The sequence below is a fragment of the Jaculus jaculus genome, chromosome 13 (genome assembly GCF_020740685.1).
Source record: "Jaculus jaculus isolate mJacJac1 chromosome 13, mJacJac1.mat.Y.cur, whole genome shotgun sequence".
NCBI lineage: Eukaryota > Metazoa > Chordata > Mammalia > Rodentia > Dipodidae > Jaculus > Jaculus jaculus.
This window is the reverse complement of record NC_059114.1, coordinates 44,204,479-44,227,859: the sequence shown is the minus strand read 5'-3', so window position 1 is coordinate 44,227,859 and position 23,381 is coordinate 44,204,479. Positions and strand designations below refer to the sequence as shown.

General features: G+C 45.0%; 1 protein-coding gene across 11 annotated transcripts in view; it reads left to right on the top strand.

Moving 5' to 3' along the window:
• LOC101593421 (protocadherin gamma-C5) overlaps positions 1 to 23,381 on the top strand; it is a 233,811-nt gene that overhangs the window by 73,960 nt on the left and 136,470 nt on the right. The window contains exon 1 of one of the 11 annotated variants that reach the window (XM_045132585.1): positions 1,199 to 3,760. The exons of 8 other annotated variants lie outside the window; for them this stretch is intronic. In XM_045132585.1, the coding sequence (XP_044988520.1) occupies positions 1,373 to 3,760 (2,388 nt within the window). In that variant the 5' untranslated portion in view covers positions 1,199 to 1,372. Of the gene's footprint in view, positions 1 to 1,198; positions 3,761 to 6,826; positions 9,408 to 17,775; positions 20,399 to 23,381 lie in introns of those variants that run through there. 2 more of the 11 variants (XM_045132580.1, XM_045132575.1) reach the window with 2 other exon arrangements.

Genomic DNA, 23,381 nt, shown 5'->3' with positions numbered 1-23,381 from the left:
CAGTGGTACTAAGCCCTGGCATGCCCATTCATTTATTCAGTCATTCTTTCTCTCTCTCTCTCTCTCTCTCTCTCTCTTTCTTTGCAAATAAATACATATTTAAAAAGTTAGATTCTTTTTTTTTTTTTTTTTTGGTTTTTCAAGGTAGGGTCTCACTCTAGCCAAGGCTGACGTGGAATTCACTAGGTAATCTCAGGGTGGCCTAGAACTCATGGCAGTCTTCCTACCTCTGCCTCTCGAGTGCTAGGACTAAAGGCGTGCACCACCATGCCTGGCTAAAAATTAGATTCTTAAAAAGTTTTAAACACAGAGAAGAAATCATCACTAAACACAGGGAGCTATTGCAAGTACCCTTCTAGGGATTGTTTCTTTTCAATAATGGTTACATGATGGGATGTGAACAAGTGTTGTGTAGGGACCAACACTACTGTTCAATAGACCGCAGAGACTTTGCATCACATGGAAAAATGTTATTCCCATGGTTATTTTAATTTACATGCCCTAATGAGAATAACTGGGTAATAGGAAAAATACTGTAATGTTTTATGCTACATCATTTCTCTGCCTGAGATGGTGAAAATGATAATCAGTTAATATTAGTCTAAGGAAATTATTTTAAAATTATTTCGGAAATTTTGGGAAACGAGATAAGTAGGATAATAAATATGAATCGCACTTTTAAAAAATTCTTCAAAATTATTGCTGCTTCTTGGGAAAAATTGAAACGAGTCAGGTTAGAGATACCCAGAAAAGAAGAGAAAAACATTAGCAACAAGAAAATAAAAATATCTACCATATTTCTACCTAATAAAAACATGCAGAAATTATTATACTCGGAGAGAGTTTAGTCCAAGTCTGTGCTGTGTTCATCTTTGTACAATTAATGTGCATGTGACGATTGGGGCATGGTTACATCAACAGATGCTTATGGATTTCAGCCGCATGATTTCCCTAAAATCAGTATTTTTGTGATGAGCATTTCTAACGGTACGTGTTTGAACATTATTAAATATATCAACGTATCAATGTAGTTTAATTTAGATAGACATTTACGATTATTCTGCTGGTTGGACTGAAACATCAGAGGCTGCAGTTCCCTAGCGTGGACTCTGGGCGCCGCTGTTGGCCAAACTGCAGAACCTGGCGCGCTTCATCTTCAAGCGCAGCCGCACTGCGCGAGCTTCCCAGGACAGCCCTATGCCTGGCTCTCAGCCTGAGCGAACCCAGCACCGCTGATTCCCCGGAAAGAGAAGAATCGTTTGGGGGGAGTCAGAACCAGAATTAAAGTCCATCTATCCCCGAATATCGGGAGAACAGCGCTTCCTCGTAACCCGGCGACTCCAGACTGGTGAGCAAGCTCAGAGCAAGAAGGATGGGGAGCGGCGCGGGGGGCCGGGTGGAGAGGCGGCCCGCGCTCTTTCCCTTGCTGCTGTCTTTGTTGTGCGCCGCGCGCTCCGAGCACATCCGTTACAAGATCCCCGAGGAAATGCCCACGGGCTCGGTCGTGGGCAACCTCGCCAAGGACCTGGGCTTCAGTGTCCAGGAATTACCGACTCGAAAACTGCGCGTCAGCTCGGAGAAGCCGTACTTCAGCGTGAGCGCTGAGAGCGGGGAGCTGCTTGTGCGCAGCAGGCTGGACCGGGAGCAGATCTGCGGGAAGAAGCCCGTGTGTGCTCTGGAGTTTGAAGCTGTTGCTGAAAATCCGCTCAACTTCTATCACGTGAACGTGGAGCTCGAGGACATCAATGACCACATGCCAGAATTTGCGCACAAGTCCTTCGAGTTGCAAATAAGTGAGTCTGTACAGCCTGGAACTCGATTTATACTGGGGGCAGCCCATGATGCTGATATTGGAACCAATTCACTGCAGAATTACCAGCTCAGTCCCAATGATCATTTCTCGCTTGCAAATAAAGAAAAGTCAGATGGCAGTAAGTTCCCTGAAATGGTATTGAAGTCGCCTTTGGACCGAGAAAAACAGAAATCCTACCACTTGACCTTGACTGCTTTGGACTTTGGGGAGCCACCCCTCAGCAGCAGTGCTCAGATACAGGTCCTGGTGACTGATGCCAATGACAACCCTCCAGTGTTCAGCCAAAACACATACAGGGTGAGCCTTCCGGAAACTGTGTGCCCAGGGTCCACTGTGCTTCGAGTGACTGCCACGGACCAGGACGAGGGAGTCAATGCCGAGATCACTTTCTCTTTCAGTGAAGCTGGCCAAAACACCACGTTTAACCTGAATTCTCATACTGGGGAGATTACTACTTTAAACACATTAGATTTTGAAGAAATCAAGGAATATTCCATTGTTTTGGAAGCAAGGGATGGTGGAGGAATGGTTGCACAATGTACAGTGGAGATAGAAGTAATGGATGAAAACGACAATGTCCCAGAAGTGATATTCCAGTCTCTACCTGCCCTAGTTATGGAGGACTCCAAGTTAGGAACATACATCGCTTTGTTTAAAATCCGCGACAAAGATTCTGGACACAATGGAGAAGTTACTTGCATATTAGAAGGCAATGTTCCTTTTGAAATACTCACTTCTTCAAAAAACACATATAAATTAATAACGGCTGGTGTTCTAGACCGTGAAAAATTCCCAGAATACAACATCACTATCACAGCCACCGACCGGGGTGACCCGCCCCTCTCTTCCAGCTCTGGAGTCACCTTGTACATTGGTGATGTCAATGACAACGCTCCAGTTTTCCATCAGGCCTCCTACGTGGTCCACGTGCCTGAGAACAACCCTCCTGGAGCCTCCATCGCTCAAGTGAGCGCCTCTGACCCGGACTTGGGACCCAACGGGCAGGTGGTCTACTCCATCATAGGCAGCGACCTGGAGCCCAGGATGCTGTCGTCCTACGTGTCGGTGAACCCCGACAGCGGGGCGGTGTTCGCGCAGCGCGCCTTCGACCACGAGCAGCTGCGCTCCTTCGAGCTGACGCTGCGGGCGCGGGACCAGGGCTCGCCCGCGCTCAGCGCCAACGTGAGCCTGCGCGTGCTGGTGGGCGACCGCAACGACAACGCCCCGCGGGTGCTGTACCCCGCGCTGGGGCCCGACGGCTCCGCGCTCTTCGACACGGTGCCGCGCGCCGCCGAGCCCGGCTACCTCGTCACCAAGGTGGTGGCGGTGGACGCCGACTCGGGACACAACGCCTGGCTGTCCTACCACGTGCTGCAGGCCAGCGACCCCGGGCTCTTCAGCCTGGGGCTGCGCACCGGCGAGGTCCGCACAGCGCGCGCCTTGGGCGACAAGGACGCGGCCCGCCAACGCCTCTTGGTCGCGGTGCGCGATGGTGGACAGCCGGCCCTCTCGGCCACCGCCACGCTGCTGCTCGTCTTCGCCGACAGCCTGCAGGAGGCACTGCCCGACCTCAGTGACCATCCTGTGTCCCCTGACCCGCAGGAGGAGCTGCAGTTCTACCTGGTGGTGGCCTTGGCCTTGATCTCAGTGCTCTTCCTCCTGGCTGTGATTCTGGCCATTGCCCTGCGCCTGCGACATTCCACTTCCGGTGCCTGGGGCTGCTTGCAGTCTGGTCTCAGTTCTAAGACCCCACCAGGGGTTTCTCTCAACTACAATGAGGGCACTCTGCCTTATTCCTACAATCTGTGCGTCGGGCAATCGGGAAAGACAGAGTTAAATTTCCTACAATGTAGTGATCAGTTGAATTCAGAACAACATGTACTTTTTGGTGATTCTCCCGGGGCTTTGTTTCCACTTTGTAATTCCAGTGAGCCAGCTGCCTATCAGGTGAGTCTCCTCTAAACATAACCTTTCATTTTACCCAGTTCTTCCTGCTTATAGGGAAATGTGTGACTTTCAGATCTAGGTAGTTATCTTAGGAAGGACATGATGGAGGGTTAGTAAAGTACTTAAGTGCTTAGAGCATGTTGGAAGCTGACTCCAATCCTCAAGACCACCAAAAAGAGATTTAGTCCAGTAAAAAGCTCTCATATAATTTTTCAAATAATGAGTTAGGTAGGAGTAATTAGTGGCTTACAGGTATGTCATAACACCCTCGGATGTTCAAGGCAATGAATGGTTTTACCTATATTTGTGAAAATGTGATGTAATGTTGATTTGTTTAAGGTGTTCATGAGGTCTCTCCACAAATTTTCTTCCTATCACTTATACCATGTTTGCTCAATACCTTGTGTACTTTGGATATGCTGTAAATATAAAAATAGTAATTTTATTGTTTGTTAGCAAGCAGAGAGAGAGAGAGAATGTGCACATTAGGACCTCTTGTGACTGCAAATGAGTTTCATACTCATGATCCACTTTGTGCATCTGGCTTTATGTGGGTACTCAGGCCACCAGGCTTTGCAAGTAAGTGCCTTTAACTGCTGAGCCATCTCTCCAGTCCAAAAATAGTCATTTAGCTAAATATTTAAACTGAAATTTTTTCAACTCTAGTTAAATTTTTTCTTCACTGGCTTAACTTGTTTGGCTCCCATACTGATCTGCTGTTTTATGTTTACTTCCTGTGTTTAAAGCTCCTAGAATAAGATATATTAGATTCGACGTTGTGTCCATAGACCCTCTGGAATTTTATAAAATGTACTATGTGTGTGATGATTTACTTAGCAGAAAGTTCATTATGTTCATCAGAAGATCAAAAGTAAGCCAGGTGTGGTAGTATATGTTTATAATGGTAGCATATGTTTATAATCCACTTCTATAATCCTAGCACTTGGCTACATAATGAGTAGGAGGCCAGCCCAGTCTACATGAGATCCTATCTCAAAACAAACTAATCCAGAAGTAATGGCTCTCACATTTAACCCCAGTACTAGGGTTCTGAGGTAGGTGGATCTCCAGGAGTTCAAGGTCAGCCTGAGGGTTCAAAGTGAGTTCCCGGTCAGCCTGGGCTAGAGAGAGAGACCATGACTCAAAAATAAACAAACTAACTAACTACCAACCACCACCACAACAACAACAAAACTCTAGAAGATCAAAATCAGATTTTTCTTGCTTCCAGCTTAGGTTTTCCAGGGTTTATCTGAAGCTCATTCAGTAGGCTCCTCCATATAAGAAGGGACAAGAAACATTTTGCCTCTGTTGTTCCTTTCACACACTCTCATGTATAGTTTTAACAATTGTACAGCTTTGAGCTAATATATGTATGGGTCTTATAAAACTATACTACCTCAGGGCCGGGTGTGATGTTGCACACCTTTAATTCCAGCACTTGGGAGGCTGAGATAGTAGGATTTTTCTGAATTTGAGGCCAGCCTGGGACTGCATAATGGATTCTAGGTCTTCTGGGCTAGACAGAGACCCTAGTGCACCAAAAAATTATATATACATACATACATACATACATATATATATATATATATATATATATATATATATATGCTCCCCTCTAGGAGAGGAATAATTTTTGAATTGTTCAATTTTTAAGACAAAATTGCCTATTTGCTGTGCAAATGAAGATGTCTATATCAAAGCAGTACATACCTTCTATTAGCTAGACAGCATTGAGCAGCGGTTTTAGTTTGGCCACTTCACACAGTATTGAAGGAAAGCATTTTTGTTGTGGACCTTAAATTTGCCTTTGTGTTTTATACATTTGGTTGTTTTGTTGATTGGTTTGGTTTGGGGTTTTTCTCAAGGTAGGGTCTCAATCTAGCCCAGGCTGACCTGGAATTCACTATGTAGTCTCACAGTGACCTTGAACTCACAGAAATCCTACCTCTGTCTCCCAAGTGCTGGGGGGTCTATTCTTTCTTTCCTTCTTTCTTCCTTTTTTTCTTTCTTTCTTTCTTCCTTTGGAATACGGAGAAAGAGGCAAAAAGAGAGAGAGAGAGAATTGGCATGCCAGGGCCTCTAGCCACTGCAAAGGAACTGCAGATGCATGCTTCACCTTCAGCATGTGGCTTATCAGGGTCCTGGAGAATCAAACCTGAGTCCTTTGGCTTTGCAGGCAAGGGCCTTAACCACTAGGCCATCTCTCCAGCCCTAGTTGTTCTTTTGATTAAAATATTAATGGAGCTAAAATAGTCTTCAGAATATGTGTCTGTCTTAAAAATAGTCTGGTTTAAATCGTAATTGCTTTGGTGAAGGGGGTGGCACAGAAGCTTACTTTTGGCTTTGTTTTAACTTAGTCCTTTTAAGTGACCCCTATTCTACTAACAATAAACAACTTAAATAAATAGCAAAAGAATGTAGTGTCTGATAAAACTTGAGCTGTAAGAGCATTCATCCTGTTCAAAAATTACACAATGTTAACTTGAAAATATCATTGATGAGTAATTAACATGACATCCAGAGGGAAAATGTGAAAGCCACGATTTATAGAAAACTACTACAATGATTAGGTTAAGTCAAATACAACTTCTGAGCCAGTCATCTCAAATGGATCCATTTTAGTCTAAAAACAAATTCAGTTCTAGAGACAACTGCACTTATTACAATTTGATTATCTATACTATGGAGATTCACCGAACCTAGAATACAATGGCAAATAAAATAGTCATATTTTAGAGGACAAAATGGAATCCAGTAATTCACTATGATATTGCCCACAAATCTGATTATTCAACAACGCTTTATAAAATCTTCGTCACATTTTATCCCTCACTTGGTTGCAAATTTCTTTAAATATGGATTTAAGTATAAATTAAGTTAAAACAAAGTAGTAAATGCAAGAAGCATTTCTTCACTTACGTCTGTAGCAGGAGTATTGAATATGTAATTGTAGCTAGGTGCAGTAAATACTTAGGACTCTAAGCGCCGCTGTTCACCTACTGGGAGAGAAAATGCAAACAAAAAGCCTTCGGATTCTCTGCTCACACATCAAAAGACTGGCAGATTCCACAAGCCAACAGCTAGGCGGCAGCGAAATCCTATTCCTATATTTGGGAGCTCTCCAGTTTTCCATAAGATCATTATTTCCATCACCGCATCAACCAGGCAATCAAGACACGTAAACCCAGTAAAGACGTGGAAAGGATTCTGCTGCAAATGAACAATGGCGGCTTCCGAGAATAACCAGGGATGCTGCAGGCTGGTCCTGTTGTGCACGCTAATGGGGACGCTGGGCAAAATTGGAGCAGAACAGATTCGCTACTCCGTGCCAGAAGAGACGGACAAAGGCACCTTCGTGGGGAACATCTCCAAAGACTTTGGACTGGAGCCTTGGGAGCTGGCGGAGCGCGGAGTCCGCATCGTCTCCAGAGGTAGGTCGCAGCTTTTCTCCCTGAGCCCGCGGAGCGGCGGCCTGGTGACCGCGGGCAGGATCGACCGCGAGGAGCTCTGCGCCCAGAGCGCGCGGTGTCTGGTAAACATCAACATCCTGGTTGAGGATAAAGGGAAACTGTTTGGGATAGAAGTAGAAATAACTGACATTAACGATAATAACCCGAAATTCCATGTTGAAGAACTGGAAGTGAAAATTAACGAAATCGCTGCTCCCGGGGCACGCTATCCACTCCCAGAAGCCGTGGACCCGGATGTGGGCGTGAACTCCCTACAGAGCTACCAGCTCAGCCCCAGCCGCCACTTCTCTCTGGACGTGCAGACCGCAGACGACGGAACCTTAAGCCCCGAGCTGGTGCTGGAGCGCAGTCTGGACCGAGAGGAGGAGGCCGCGCACCACCTGGTCCTCACCGCCTCCGACGGCGGCGACCCGCGCCGCTCGAGCGCGGTGCACATCCAGGTGACAGTGCTGGATACCAACGACAACGCCCCCGCTTTCGACCAGCCGGTTTACCGAGCCAAAGTCCCTGAGAACGTGCCCCTGGGCACCCTGCTGCTCGCAGTGAGAGCGAGCGACCCGGATGAGGGCGTCCACGGGAAAGTGGCATATAAATTCCGGAAAATTAATGAAAAGCAGTCTCAGTTGTTCCAGCTTCATGGAAATACCGGGGAGATAACAGTAGCGAAAAATCTGGATTATGAAGAATGTTCGTTGTATGAAATGGAAATACAGGCTGAAGACGTAGGGGCACTTCTGGGGAGGACCAAAGTGGTAATTATTGTAGAAGACGTAAATGACAATAGACCGGAAGTGACCATTACTTCCTTATTTAGCCCAGTGTTGGAAAATTCTCTTCCTGGTACAGTAATTGCCTTCTTGAATGTGCATGACCGAGACTCCGGAAAGAATGGACAAGTTTTCTGTTACACATATGATGATTTACCTTTTAAATTAGAAAAATCAATTGATAACTATTATAGATTGGTAACATGGAAATATCTGGATCGTGAAAAAGTCTCTACTTACAATATCACAGTGGTAGCCTCAGATCTAGGAACCCCTCCTCTGTCTACTGAAACTTACATCAATCTGATTGTGGCAGACACTAATGACAACCCGCCTACTTTCCCTTATAACTCCTACTCAGCCTATATTCCAGAGAACAACCACAGAGGTGCCTCCATCTTCTCATTGACTGCACATGACCCTGACAGCCAGGAAAATGCACAGGTCACTTACTCTGTGGCCAAGGACACCATACAGGGAGTGCCTCTATCCTCTTATGTCTCCATCAACTCTGATACTGGAGTCCTGTATGCACTGCAATCTTTTGATTTTGAGCACATCCAAGACTTGCATTTGTTGGTGATTGCCAGTGACAGTGGAAACCCACCACTTAGTAGCAATGTGTCACTGAGCTTGTTTGTTTTAGATCAGAATGATAACACCCCAGAGATCCTGTACCCCTCCCTCCCTACTGATGGCTCCACCGGGGTGGAGCTGGCTCCCCGCTCTGCAGAGCCTGGATACCTGGTGACCAAGGTGGTGGCGGTGGACAAGGACTCCGGACAGAACGCCTGGCTGTCCTACCGCCTGCTCAAGGCCAGCGAGCCAGGGCTCTTCTCCGTGGGGCTGCGAACAGGCGAGGTGCGCACGGCACGGGCCCTGCTGGACCGAGATGCTCTTAGACAGACTCTAGTTGTGGCTGTGCAGGACCATGGCCAGCCCCCTCTGTCTGCCACCATCACTCTCACTGTGGCTGTGGCTGACAGCATCCCAGAAGTTTTGGCAGACTTAAGCAGCGTCAGGACCCCTGGAATGCCAGAAGATTCTGACCTGAAACTCCACCTAGTGGTGGCTGTAGTCGTGGTCTCCTGTGTCTTCCTTGCCTTTGTCATCGTGCTGCTGGCACTCAGACTTCAGCGCTGGCAGAAGTCTCGCAGGCTCCAGGATTCCAGAGGTGGCTTGGCTGGTGTGACCCCCTCACAAATTCTGGGCATTGACGGGGTACAAGCTTTCCTGCAATCCTATTCCCATGAGGTCTCCCTCACTTCAGGCTCCCAGACAAGCCACATTATCTTTCCTCAGCCCAACTATGCAGACATGCTGATTAACCCAGAAAGCTGTGAGAAAAATGATTCTTTGTTAACATCTATAGATATTCATGATAAGAATGAGGCTGCTTGTGCTCTGGTAAGTTCAGTCTTTATTTTCTTTTATTTCTCAGAAGAATTTTAAGGTATGCCACAGTTTTGTTTATTTTAGTTGTGATAGTATAAAATTGAACTCTTAGAATGATAAGCCATTGCTTCATTTGCTTTCAAAAAGCTTGGGCAAGAGATTGGCCTTTTTAAGCATCTCTCTTTTTGTCATTCATGCATTTAAGAGTGAATTACCTACCACGTACAGTAAGCTTTCTGGGTCTACCTATGTATGTACTAAGTTAGGACTGCAGAAAATAACTGAGACTTCCAAATCCTTAGTAACCATCAAATACATAACAGAATTATAATGGTCATAGTTAGCCTATAACGAGGCTTTTCAATATTTCTTGACTTTAAACATCTTTTGACCCCTGCTTCTGCACCAGTGTTCATCAGAACCTTATTGCTACTTACTATATTGCAAACTATAAGCATATTTTAAAGAATTGATCTGGGTGGGAGGTGACAACAAATTGATTTGAGAATATTGATGTACACAGCAATGGTCACCCTTCCCAGGGTCTATACCAACGTAGAGATGGAATATAAAGCCTAGAGCAGAAATTGCTCTTACTTCCAAAAGAGAAGCAGCAAAATCAAATCAAACCAAATGCCACTTCAAACTCTTGGAAGAGACATTTGAAAAATACAGAACATATTTCAGTAGAATTCCAAAGAGCATTTTAGGTTATCCATCCATATGAAATGGTAAGAACTTGTGAATGATGACTTTAAGAATAAGTTTCCTCTAAACCCAGCACTCGGGAGGCACAGGTAGAAGGATCACTGTGAGTTCAAGGCCACCCTAAGACTACATAGTGAATTCCAGGTCAGCCTGGGCTAGAGCAAGACCCGATCTCGAAAAAACAAAACAAAACAAAAAATTTCATCGAAGCATGGTGTGGTGGGGCACACCTTTAATACCAGCACTTGGGAGGCAGATGTAGAAGGATCACCATGAGTTCAAGGCCACCCTGAGACTAATTCCAGGTCATCCTGAGCTACAGCGAGACCCTACTTCCAAAAAAAAAAAGAATGTTTCATGTCAACAAATTCTGAACAAGCTGACAAATTCCATCAAAATGATTCAGCCTGGACCATCCATCTTCTTTATTCCTTCTTATACCGTTTGAATAAAGATAAATTTTTATTTGTCATCAGTCAATAGTATTTGACATAAATTTTTCATTGTTATTTAAAACAGTTATTGCCCAAAGATTACCCAGTGTTGCACCCACACATTGGGGTGGGACTTACCATCATATTTTCTGTTGCTTCTAGGAATACAATAATTTAAAGGAGGGCTGGGGAGATGGCTTAGCAGTTAAGGTGTTTGCTTACAAAGCCAAAGGACTCGGGTTCAATTCCCTATGATCCATGTAAACCCGAATCATAAGGTGGCACATGCGTCTGGAATTCGTTTGCAATGGATGGAGGCCCCCCCCCTCTCTTTCTCTCTCTCTCTCCCTCTCTCTCTCCCTCTCCCTCTCTTTCTCTCTAATGAAAATAAAAATATTTAAGATAATTTAAGGGAACAATGATGTTGATACTTTATGTCTGGGTAGATGGTTCTTTATACTTTTGTAAAGGGCAGGAAAAGTTTTCTTGGTAGAAGATAAAACTATATTTTGGATAAAGCATTCTTTGATTTTTCAAAGTTTAGCAAGTAATGTCTAGGGAGTGTAGCTCAGTAAGAAAGCCTTTCCTTAGCACATATAAGCCCCTGGGTCTGATCCCAGCACTTAGGAGGCAGAGGTAGGAGGACTGCTGTGAGTTCAAGGACCCTGAGACTACACAGTGAATTCCAGGTCAGCCTGGGCTAGAGTGAGGCACTCCCTCAAAACTCCCCCCAAAAAAGGATAGCAAATAGAATATGAGATTAGAGCAAATGCTACTATATTCAGTAATATGTAAGTAAGCTTACCATGAGCACATTCCTCCAGTGCCAAAGTCATTACTTCACTGCAATGTATGCATAGTCATAAAAAAAATGCAGCTTATGGGAATACCTCTTTATGGCTTTATGTTGTGGAATAATCATTTTCCCAATATTTTAATTTAATTTATTTATTTATTAGAGAGAGGGAGAGATGATTGTGTGTGCCAGGGCCTCTTTCCTCTACAAAACTATAGACCCATGCACCACATTGTGCATCTGGCTTTACATGGGCACTATGGAATTTAACCTGCCTGAGTCAGTAGGCTTTGCAAGCAAGTGCCATTAACCACTGATCCATCTCCCCAGTCCCCGAGTAAATTTTTAAATAAGTTTTTAAATATTTTATTTATTAATTTATTTGAGAAAAAGAGGGAGAGACAGAGGGAGCAAGAGAATGGGCACAACAGCCACTGCAAGCAAACTTCAGACACATGAGCCATTTTGTGCATCTGGCTTACGTGGGTACTGGGGAATTGAACCTGGGTCCTTAGGCTTTGCAAGGAAGTGTCTTAACAACTAAGCCATATCTCCAGTAACTTTTAAGAATGAATTAATGTAATGAAAAATCAGATAAACCAAGTAACTTTGGCTTACAACAAGGATGAATTTCATACCATATATTTTGTCTTAACTACATCATAGGAACGATCTTCTTGAATCCATATTTTCTAAACGATAAGATATAGAGAGAGTAGTTTTATTTTAAAAATATTGGTATTATCATGAATGGGAGATGTTTGAAGAGTTATACAAAAGTTAGTAACACAAGTTAATAACCCTATAAAATAATTGTTAATAATATTGATATTCCTGGGTATTATGAAACAGCATTGATCACCTAGAAATGTGGAAAAACATAGAATCAGTGAAAGAGGAATAAAAATAATTGAAACATACCATAGCTAACAAAGATACGAATTTGTGAAATCAGTAGGCTATGAGGCTCTGAAAGCAAGGCTTTTCTCTCGTCCCTTGCTGAATTACCACGCAAAGGGGCAATACTTGGCTTTCGTGAGAGTGCAATGCATGTTTACGAGGTGGTGAAAGAATGGACCATTAAGGGATTGTATAAAACTCAAGTTTCTCTTTAAAACAATATTGAGATAAGAGAAAAGATAAAGATACCTGAAGTATAGTTTTACAATTTGTTGTTAAATATATGAGCATAAATATACGGTTTATTGAGTTAGGCACAATTATAGCAGTACTTGTTAAACTGAAAACAGCAGAGGCTGCAGTTCCCTAGCGTGGACTCTGGGCGCCGCTATTGGCCAAACTGCAGAGCTTGGCGCGCTTCATCTCGCGCAGCTGCAGTACGCGAGCTTCCCTGGACAGCCCTATGCCTGACTCTCAGCCTGAGCGAACCCAACACCGCTGATTGCACGAAAAGAGAAGAATCGTTTGATGGGTCAGAACCGGAATTAAAGTCCACCCCGAATATCGGGAGAACAGCGCTTCCTCATAACCCGGCGACTCCAGACTGGTGAGCAAGCTCAGAGCAAGAAGGATGGGGAGCGGCGCGGGGGGGCCGGGTGGAGAGGCGGCCCGCGCTCTTTCCCTTGCTGCTGTCTTTGTTGTGCGCCGCGCGCTCCGAGCACATCCGTTACAAGATCCCCGAGGAAATGCCCACGGGCTCGGTCGTGGGCAACCTCGCCAAGGACCTGGGCTTCAGTGTCCAGGAATTACCGACTCGAAAACTGCGCGTCAGCTCGGAGAAGCCGTACTTCAGCGTGAGCGCTGAGAGCGGGGAGCTGCTTGTGCGCAGCAGGCTGGACCGGGAGCAGATCTGCGGGAAGAAGCCCGTGTGTGCTCTGGAGTTTGAAGCTGTTGCTGAAAATCCGCTCAACTTCTATCACGTGAACGTGGAGCTCGAGGACATCAATGACCACATGCCAGAATTTGCGCACAAGTCCTTCGAGTTGCAAATAAGTGAGTCTGCACAGCCTGGCACTAGATTTATATTGGAAGTTGCAGAAGATGCAGACATTTCCTTAAATGCTCTACAGAATTATAAACTCTCTCTTAGCCCCAGCTTCTCGCTAGTAAATAAGGAAAAGCAAGATGGTAGTAAATACCCAGAACTGGTGTTAGAGAAAACCTTAGACCGGGAGCAACAGAGTTACCACCGGTTCGTCCTGACCGCCTTGGACGGCGGAAGTCCTCCTCTGAGTGGTACCACCGAGCTTCGGATTCGAGTGACGGACGCCAATGACAACCCCCCAGTATTTACTCAGGAAGTGTACAGAGTCCGCCTTCCGGAAAACGTGCCCCCAGGCACCACTGTGCTCCAGGTGACAGCTACTGACAAGGATGAGGGCACGAATTCGGAAATTACTTACTCCTTCTACAGAACAGGGCAAGTCTTTGACCTAAATTCAAAGAGCGGGGAAATCACAACTCAAAGGACGCTGGATTTCGAGGAAATCAAGGAATATTCCATCGTGGTAGAAGGGAGGGATGGTGGAGGTCTGGTTGCACAGTGTACAGTTGACATTAGCATTCAAGATGAAAACGACAACAGCCCAGAAGTCACGTTCCATTCTCTACTTGAAATTGTTCTAGAAGATGCAGTACCGGGAACACTAATTGCTTTGATCAAAATACACGACCGAGATTCGGGAGAAAATGGGGAAGTTACATGTCGACTAGAGGGAGAAGTGCCTTTTGAAATCATTTCTTCATCCAAAAATTCATATAAATTAGTAACAGACAAGACCTTAGACCGAGAGGTGACTCCACAATACAATATCACCATCACTGCCACTGACAAGGGCAAGCCTCCCCTCTCCTCCAGCACAGAAGTAACCCTACACATTGGTGACGTCAACGACAACGCTCCAGTTTTCCAACAAACATCCTACTTAGTGTGTGTAGGAGAGAACAACCCGCCTGGAACCTCTATCGCTCAAGTGAGCGCCTCTGACCCGGACTTGGGACCCAACGGGCAGGTGGTCTACTCCATCATAGGCAGCGACCTGGAGCCCAGGATGCTGTCGTCCTACGTGTCGGTGAACCCCGACAGCGGGGCGGTGTTCGCGCAGCGCGCCTTCGACCACGAGCAGCTGCGCTCCTTCGAGCTGACGCTGCGGGCGCGGGACCAGGGCTCGCCCGCGCTCAGCGCCAACGTGAGCCTGCGCGTGCTGGTGGGCGACCGCAACGACAACGCCCCGCGGGTGCTGTACCCCGCGCTGGGGCCCGACGGCTCCGCGCTCTTCGACACGGTGCCGCGCGCCGCCGAGCCCGGCTACCTGGTCACCAAGGTGGTGGCGGTGGACGCCGACTCGGGACACAACGCCTGGCTGTCCTACCACGTGCTGCAGGCCAGCGACCCCGGGCTCTTCAGCCTGGGGCTGCGCACCGGCGAGGTCCGCACAGCGCGCGCCTTGGGCGACAAGGACGCGGCCCGCCAGCGCCTCTTGGTCGCGGTGCGCGATGGTGGACAGCCGGCCCTCTCGGCCACCGCCACGCTGCTGCTCGTCTTCGCCGACAGCCTGCAGGAGGCACTGCCCGACCTCAGTGACCATCCTGTGTCCCCTGACCCGCAGGAGGAGCTGCAGTTCTACCTGGTGGTGGCCTTGGCCTTGATCTCAGTGCTCTTCCTCCTGGCTGTGATTCTGGCCATTGCCCTGCGCCTGCGCCACTCCACTTCCGGTGCCTGGGGCTGCTTGCAGTCTGGTCTCTGTTCTAAGACCCCACCCGGGGTTTCTCTCAACTACAATGCGGGCACGCTGCCTTATTCCTACAATCTGTGCGTCGGGCAATCGGGAAAGACAGAGTTAAATTTCCTAAAATATAATGAGCCTCAGAGTTCAGGACAAGACATTCTTTGCCCTGATTCATCTGGAGCTCTGTTTCCACTTTGTGATTCCCAGGAGGCGACTTCCCATCCTGAGACTCTAATACCGGTGAGTATCATTCAGATATTTACTTATTTTCCTCACACACCCAATTTTCTATATTTACATCACAATTTGGTAATTTTCAGGTCTAGTGAGCTGTTCCTGAAGTTTCTTAATAGAAAGTCATTGGAGTGGGGTTAATTATGATTGGCTATGTGACATAAAAGAAATTCCTGGGAAAATGAAGTGGTTAAAAATTTACAAAATAGTGAAATACACAGAATTACAAATTACTGGCAGTGTATGTTCTTAGCTTCACAGCAAAATGTCTGCACAATCTTTTTCAGTTAATGAAACTTATTGACTTACATTTTTTGAGACAGGGCATTGCTATGTAGTCTAAAGTGGCCTTGAACTCATTATGTATGTAGGTGTGCCTGGAATTACTTTGTGGTTGAATCTGGCCTAGAATTGGAGATTGTCCTGTCTCAGTCTCCTGTGTGCTGGAATTACTGATGTGCACCCTCATTCTTTCAAATATATTTAAATCTTATTATATGGAGGCAAACATTAAATTTAGAGTGGGAAATTATTTATTTTGTCCTTTACAGCCAAGAAATTACCAATACAAAGTTTCATTAATAGTTTCCATCCCTTTCTTGGTTTTTTTCTCATGTGTAGTGCCAAAAGCTCCCCTAAAAATGAAAAATATTATGGGTATTTGTGGGTATGAAAGAGAAGAAGAGACTCATTGAATTCACTAGACTCAAGTTATTCAGTTCTCTCAGATTTTCTTGGGTGCAAATCTTAAAGAAAGGAAAAGACTGGTGATGAGTCTTGGTGGTACAACACTACTCATGCGCCCTAGGCCCCAGGTTCCACCCTCACCTCAGGAGAAGGATGAAGGAAGGAAAAGAAATGAAAATCTTATTGTCTCTACTCCTCTTACTCAGATTCTTGACATATAATCTTTGGAAGAGGGAAGGGTGAGATGAAGCCATATATATAATTAGATATTTCCTATCATCCTTATAGGAGGGGAACATTCTGAATTATTGCATTTTAGGGCAAGAATTATTAATCTGTATGCATACAAAATTTCCATCACATAATATGTCTGTCTTTGGTTTCACTCGACAAGTGATATAATAAATGGCTTTCTTTTTCCAAATGGAGATTTCTCCTTTACATGAGATTTTCATGACATTATATACCTCTTATTATTTAATTTTAGACATTTGTTCTCTATTTTGGGCTCTTTTTCCTAAAGTACTACCTAAGTTTAAATGATCTTTAGGACATAAGCTTAAGATCACCTTAAAATTGCATCATTTCATACTTTTTCTTTTTTGTCTTCTTGTACTGAGGATTGAGCCTCTAGTTTCATGCATGCTAACCAGACTCTTCTACTGAGCTGCATCCCAGGCCTTTAAGGTGGATATGGTTGGAGTGTCTAGGTGGCAGAGTTACATCCCAGGCCTTTAAGGTGGACATGGTTGGACTGTCTAGGTGGCAGAGTTACATCCCAGGCCTTTAAGGTGGACATGGTTGGAGTATCTAGGTGGCAGAGCATTTACCTAGCATGCTTGAGATCCTGGGTTACATCTCCAGCACCACACATAAAAAAACAAGCATAATCTCTTGATGGAGAAGCCAATGGAAACTTGCTTTATCCTTGATGTTCATGTTCATATTACCAATGACATAGACTGTGTATGCACAATATAGTCACATGGAAAGGTAAGTCCTTTTTGAGATGGCAACAAAGTTTAGTCACATAAATGTGAATTTCAAAACCTTAATCCTGTTAAAATTTAACCATGTTAGATAAAGAAAATCTATAAATATTGCTTAATTTAAATTATTTGTATGATACAACACTTTTGAAGAAAAGTTTCTCCAGGAATTTACCATCACAATGAAGAAATCTTATAAATTATCCTGAAATGAACAATCTATCTGTTTACTTACTATAATTATGAAATAAACATATACAATTATAAAGTTAAGAATAGTTCATATATGGCTTTCCAAAAAGGAAACAAAGAGGTACATCATGATTTCATCTGCAAGTTGATAAAGACATACACAAAACAAATGAATCACTATAGAAAAGAGACCATAACAGCTTACATGTCTAGCGAGAACATACAGAAACTCAAAATTAAGTTCGATTGATATTAAGCCAAAAAAGTCTCGTATTAAACTTATAAAAATTATTCCACTTCATTTACAATTCAGATATATCCACAGGTGGCGATTGCTTTTTAAAATTAGAGTGTAAGACACAATTAGAAAATGAGCTCATAATAAGAGAGCAGTATTACCTATCAGCCATCTATAATCCAATCATGTTTCACATCTCCTGGGGGCTGGGTCATACTAGAAACTCTAGAAGCTGAGGCTGGAGGATCTCTTCAGGCCAAGACTAGCCTGAGCAACCCCACTTCAGAGAGAAAGAAAAGGAGAGAGGGAGAAGAAGGAAGAAATGAAGAAAAACGAGTTTGCTTGTAGTAATGACTTAGGACTCTGGGCGCCGCTGTTCACCAACTGCAAGAAAAATTCAGCTTGCAACCCGGATTTTCAGATCCACGACTACACAAAGCCCTGCATAGCCTGAAAACTGGCTCCGGAGCTACAGCAAAACTCACCCTTTTAACTTGGGGCACTCTGGCTTTTCCCTGAAGAGAAAAAAAACCATCGGACTTTGGAGGAAGAGAAGAACTTAATGAGTGAGTGTGCACGGAAAGCGCTCTGGGAAGTTTCCGTACCGCAGCAACAATGGCTGTTCCCTCCAGACGCCTGCGCTGCAGGGCGTTGATCCTCCCGTGTGCGCTCCTGGCGATGCTGGGGGAGGTCGGGGCCAGCCAGATCCGCTACTCGGTGCCCGAAGAGGTGGAAAAGGGCTATTTGGTGGGCAACATCTCCAAGGACCTGGGGCTGCAGCCCCGCGAGCTGGCGGAGCGCGGAGTCCGCATCGTCTCCAGAGGTAGGTCGCAGCTCTTCTCCCTGAGCCCGCGGAGCGGCGGCCTGGTGACCGCGGGCAGGATCGACCGCGAGGAGCTCTGCGCCCAGAGCGCGCGGTGTCTCGTGACCTTTAAAATCCTAGTTGAACACAGAGTGAAACTTTACGGAGTAGAGGTAGAAGTAACTGATATCAACGACAATGCGCCAAAATTTGAGGCAGAAAATCTACAAGTAAAAATTAGCGAAACCGCTGCTCCCGGGGCACGCTATCCACTCCCAGAAGCCGTGGACCCGGATGTGGGCGTGAACTCCCTACAGAGCTACCAGCTCAGCCCCAGCCGCCACTTCTCTCTGGACGTGCAGACCGCAGACGACGGAACCTTAAGCCCCGAGCTGGTGCTGGAGCGCAGTCTGGACCGAGAGGAGGAGGCCGCGCACCACCTGGTCCTCACCGCCTCCGACGGCGGCGACCCGCGCCGCTCGAGCGCGGTGCACATCCAGGTGACAGTGCTGGATACCAACGACAACGCCCCCGCTTTCGACCAGCCGGTTTACCGAGCCAAAGTCCCTGAGAACGTGCCCCTGGGCACCCTGCTGCTCGCAGTGAGAGCGAGCGACCCGGATGAGGGCGTCCACGGGAAAGTGGCATATAAATTCCGGAAAATTAATGAAAAGCAGTCTCAGTTGTTCCAGCTTCATGGAAATACCGGGGAGATAACAGTAGCGAAAAATCTGGATTATGAAGAATGTTCTTTGTATGAAATGGAAATACAGGCTGAAGATGGTGGGGGTTTGAAAGGGCGAACTAAAGTAGTGATTATGGTGGAAGACGTAAATGACAACAGACCGGAAGTGACCATTACGTCTCTGTTTAGCCCAGTGAGGGAAGACGCTCCCCCAGCAACAGTCATTGCTCTTTTCAATGCTCATGATCAAGACTCGGGGAAGAATGGTCAAGTTGTCTGTTCCATCCAGGAGAACCCATATTTTAAGTTAGAAAATTCAGTAGACGATTATTACAGGTTGCTGACAGCCCAAATACTTGATCGAGAAAAGACATCAGAGTACAACATCACTGTGACAGCAACGGACAGAGGAAACCCGCCCCTATCCACAGAAATTCACATCACTCTATGCGTAACTGACATTAACGACAATCCACCTGCCTTCTCTCAAGATGCCTATTCAGTCTACCTCCCTGAAAACAACCCCAGAGGCGCCTCCATCTTCTCAGTTACTGCCTATGACCCAGATAGCAATGAGAATGCTAGGGTTATGTACTCGTTGGTGGAGACCACCATCCAGGGGGCGCCACTCTCCTCCTACGTCTCCATCAATTCTGACTCAGGTGTGCTCTATGCCCTGCAATCCTTCGACTATGAGCAGTTTCGTAATCTGCATATGCTGGTGAAGGCAAGCGACAGTGGGGACCCACCGCTCAGCAGCAACGTATCCCTGAGCCTGTTTCTGCTGGATCAAAATGACAATGCTCCCAAGATTCTATACCCCTCCCTCCCTACTGATGGCTCCACCGGGGTGGAGCTGGCTCCCCGCTCTGCAGAGCCTGGATACCTGGTGACCAAGGTGGTGGCGGTGGACAAGGACTCCGGACAGAACGCCTGGCTGTCCTACCGCCTGCTCAAGGCCAGCGAGCCAGGGCTCTTCTCCGTGGGGCTGCGAACAGGCGAGGTGCGCACTGCACGGGCCCTACTGGACCGAGATGCTCTTAGACAGACTCTAGTTGTGGCTGTGCAGGACCATGGCCAGCCCTCTCTGTCTGCCACCATCACTCTCACTGTGGCTGTGGCTGACAGCATCCCGGATGTCCTGGCTGACTTGGGCAGTATCAACACTCCTGTGGACCCTGATTCTGATATCACCCTCTACCTGGTGGTAGCGGTGGCTGTGGTCTCCTGTGTCTTTCTAGTCTTTGTACTTGTGCTGCTGGCGCTCAGGCTAAAACGCTGGCATGCTTCGCATCAGCTGCCCACTGCAAAGAGTGGATTGACTGGCATACCTACATCACACTTTGTTGGCGTGGATGGGGTGCAAGCATTCCTGCAGACCTATTCCCAGGAGTTTTCCCTTACACCCGACTCTGGGAAGAGCCACCTGATCTTCCCACAGCCTAACTATGCAGACACACTCATCAGCCAAGAGAGCTGTGGGAAAAGCGAGCCTTTGTGTGTTTCCATGGAGTCCAAGTTTCCTATTGATGACACTCCTTTGGTTCCTGTGAGTTCTATTTTTTTCTTTACTATATATGACAGTTCACTTCTCCTTTAGCACTCCTACTTAGGGTAACATTAATAGATATTTATTTATTTGTCACCATGTAAGTTTTCACTGAGCCTAATCTTCATCCAGATGTCTAAGGGAGGAATTTACTGGTTGAAACATCACTGACATAATTTTCACGTTTTCATAAATAGCCTAGTATTAATGGAAACTCTTCATTGGGCAGCAGTATGTATGGGTGGGCTGTTTTGATTGGGCTTCTCCAGCTGCAGCTCTCTTCCTGGATTTCACTGATTATTATCTCCGATGGTCTGTTGGAAAACTGTTACTCCCAAAACCATTTCTGCAGTATTCCATTGATAAGGGTAAATTAAAATAAGCAAGTAAATGTCTTTTTCTTGGAGCCAACTGAAAACCCAGTATCTCTGCTTCCACTCTTCTAATTCTTTTTTTTTTTTTTTTTAGTTTTTCATGGTAGGGTCTTGCTGTAGCTCAGGCTGACCTGGAATTCACTATGTAGTCTCAGGGTGGCCTTGAACTCATGATGATCCTCCTACCTCTGTCTCCCAAGTGCTGGGATTAAAAATATGCACCACCATGCCTGACCCACTCTTCTAATTCTGTGACAAGAAAATACGATATATCAGTGATTTCCCAACAAGTTTATTTGTATTTAAAACACTTTTGAAAGTTATTATTTCCAGCATGTTTTTCTTTTAATGGGGAAAATTATAGCATCTTTTATGCAAATATCAAAGATTTCAATTTCTTAATTTTGTAATATCAAAGTATGGAAACTAACTCAACAATCTTCTTTCCTTTTTTTTTTTTTTTTTTTTTTGGTTTTTCAAGGTAGGGTCTCACTCTGGCTCAGGCTGACCTGAAATTCACTCTGTAGTCTCAGGGTGGGCTTGAACTCTCAGCGATCCTCCTACCTCTGCCTTCTTCTTTCCTTTTTTAAGGAAAGAGGGAGAAAGTATGGGTGTGGCTATCACTGCAAACGAACTCCAGGTGCATGTGCCATTTTCTGAATGCATCTAACTGTATGTGGGTACTGGGGAATAGAACCTGGGCTGGGACGGCAAGCTTTACCAGCAAGTGCCTTTATCCCAGCCCCCAACTCTTCTTTCCTGTGGTATATGTTTGCTCAATAGAAGTTATTAAAGCTGAACACACCATGAATGGACAAAAAAAGGTTCAATTAAAAATTATTCTAGGGACAGGAGAGATGGCTTAGCAGTTAAGCACTTGCTTGTGGAGCCTAAGGACCCTGGTTCAAGGCTCGATTCCTCAGTACCCACTTAAGCCAGATGCATAAGGTGGTGCATGCATCTGGAGTTCCTTTGCAGTGGCTGGAGGCCTTGGTATTCTCACTGTCTTTCTCCCTCTTTCTCTGTCTGTCACTCTCAAATAAATAAAAATAAACAAAAAATTAATTATGATAAAGATCTATATTTTTTCTGTATCAATTCTCTCACCTCGAGGCTAAAAAATTACCTAGATAAGTGATATAAGTTGGGAAATTTCTTGGGAGATGATAGGGAATTATTAAAAATTCTTTAATTTGATGTTTTAAAACATATTGTAAATATTCAAGTAACAAACGATATTCCAGGAGACTCTTTGAAAATAAACTTTCAGCTGACTCAAAAATCTATTCTAAACATGTGATACATACATACATTGATGACTGGTGGAATTCCTATGGAAATAGAGAATTCTTTTTGCCTTCAGAATTTTTCAAATTTTTATTGTTTTCCTTATAAGAAAATAAGGGCTCACTATATATGAAAATCCATTATTACATGCAGACATTTGAAATATTTCAAACACTCTGTCAAGGCTGTGAGTATGGCTGCATGATAAAGCATGGTGCAAGGCCCTGGATCCAATTTTCAGCACCAAATAAAAAAAGAAAGTCACTTCCCTGTCCCCAATTTAAGCCTAGTAGGAAGAAATAGTGCATCTTGGAGAGCCATATTTTGTAACCAGGTTGTAGGAAATTACTAGTTTAAGTTTCTTTCCTGGGTGTCATCTTTATACATAAATTCACAAATATTAAAATGGATGTTAATTTGAGAAATATAACCTCGTAGATACTGATGGACTTCATGTTAAGTAACAACTCTTCTACACTATAAAAATGTCACTTTGGGTATGGGTGGGGCATGGTGGCACACACCTTTACCCAGCACTTGGGAGGCAGAGGTAGGAGGATCACCATGAGTTCCAGACTACCCTGAGACTGCAAAGTGAATTCCAGATCAGCCTGGGCTAGAGTGAGACCTTACCTCAAAAAAAATGTTTTTTCACTTGTATTTTTGTTGTTGCTAGTGGTGATGGTGATGGTAATCTTGGTTTTGGGATTCATGGTCTCACTATGTGTACTTTAGTCTAGCCTTGAACTCTCCATCCTCCTGCCTTGGCCTCCCAAATGCTGAGGTTGCAAATATGCACCACCATGCCTAGCTGTCACTTGGCTTTAAAACCAGAACACAAAACTACCTCAATGTATGACTGAGAAGAGGGTGGAAAATGTTAAATTCTAGGTTTTTTTTAAAACTGTGTAAAACACATTGTGCATTGATAACAGGTTACAGTATAAACAATAGATTCAAAGATAAAATTCTTGATATTGATATCTCAGGGTTTTTTTGTTTTTTGTTTGTTTGTTTTCTGAGGTAGGGTTTCACTCTAGTCCACCATGACCTGGAATTCACTATTTAGTCTCAGAGTGGCCTAGAACTCACAAGTGCTGGGATTAAAGGTGTGCACCACCATGCCTTGATGATGTCTCATTTTTTTAAATGAGATGTAATTGAAATTTTCTGAGTTTGCTTCAGAGTACTTGGAGAGAGCAGCAAGTAGATGGATGATCTATATGTTGAAGGTTCACCATATGACACATATGTCCTTATTGTGTAAATCTGCAAGTACAAATAATATTTATTTGGTTTTATAAGGTAGGGTCTCACTCTAG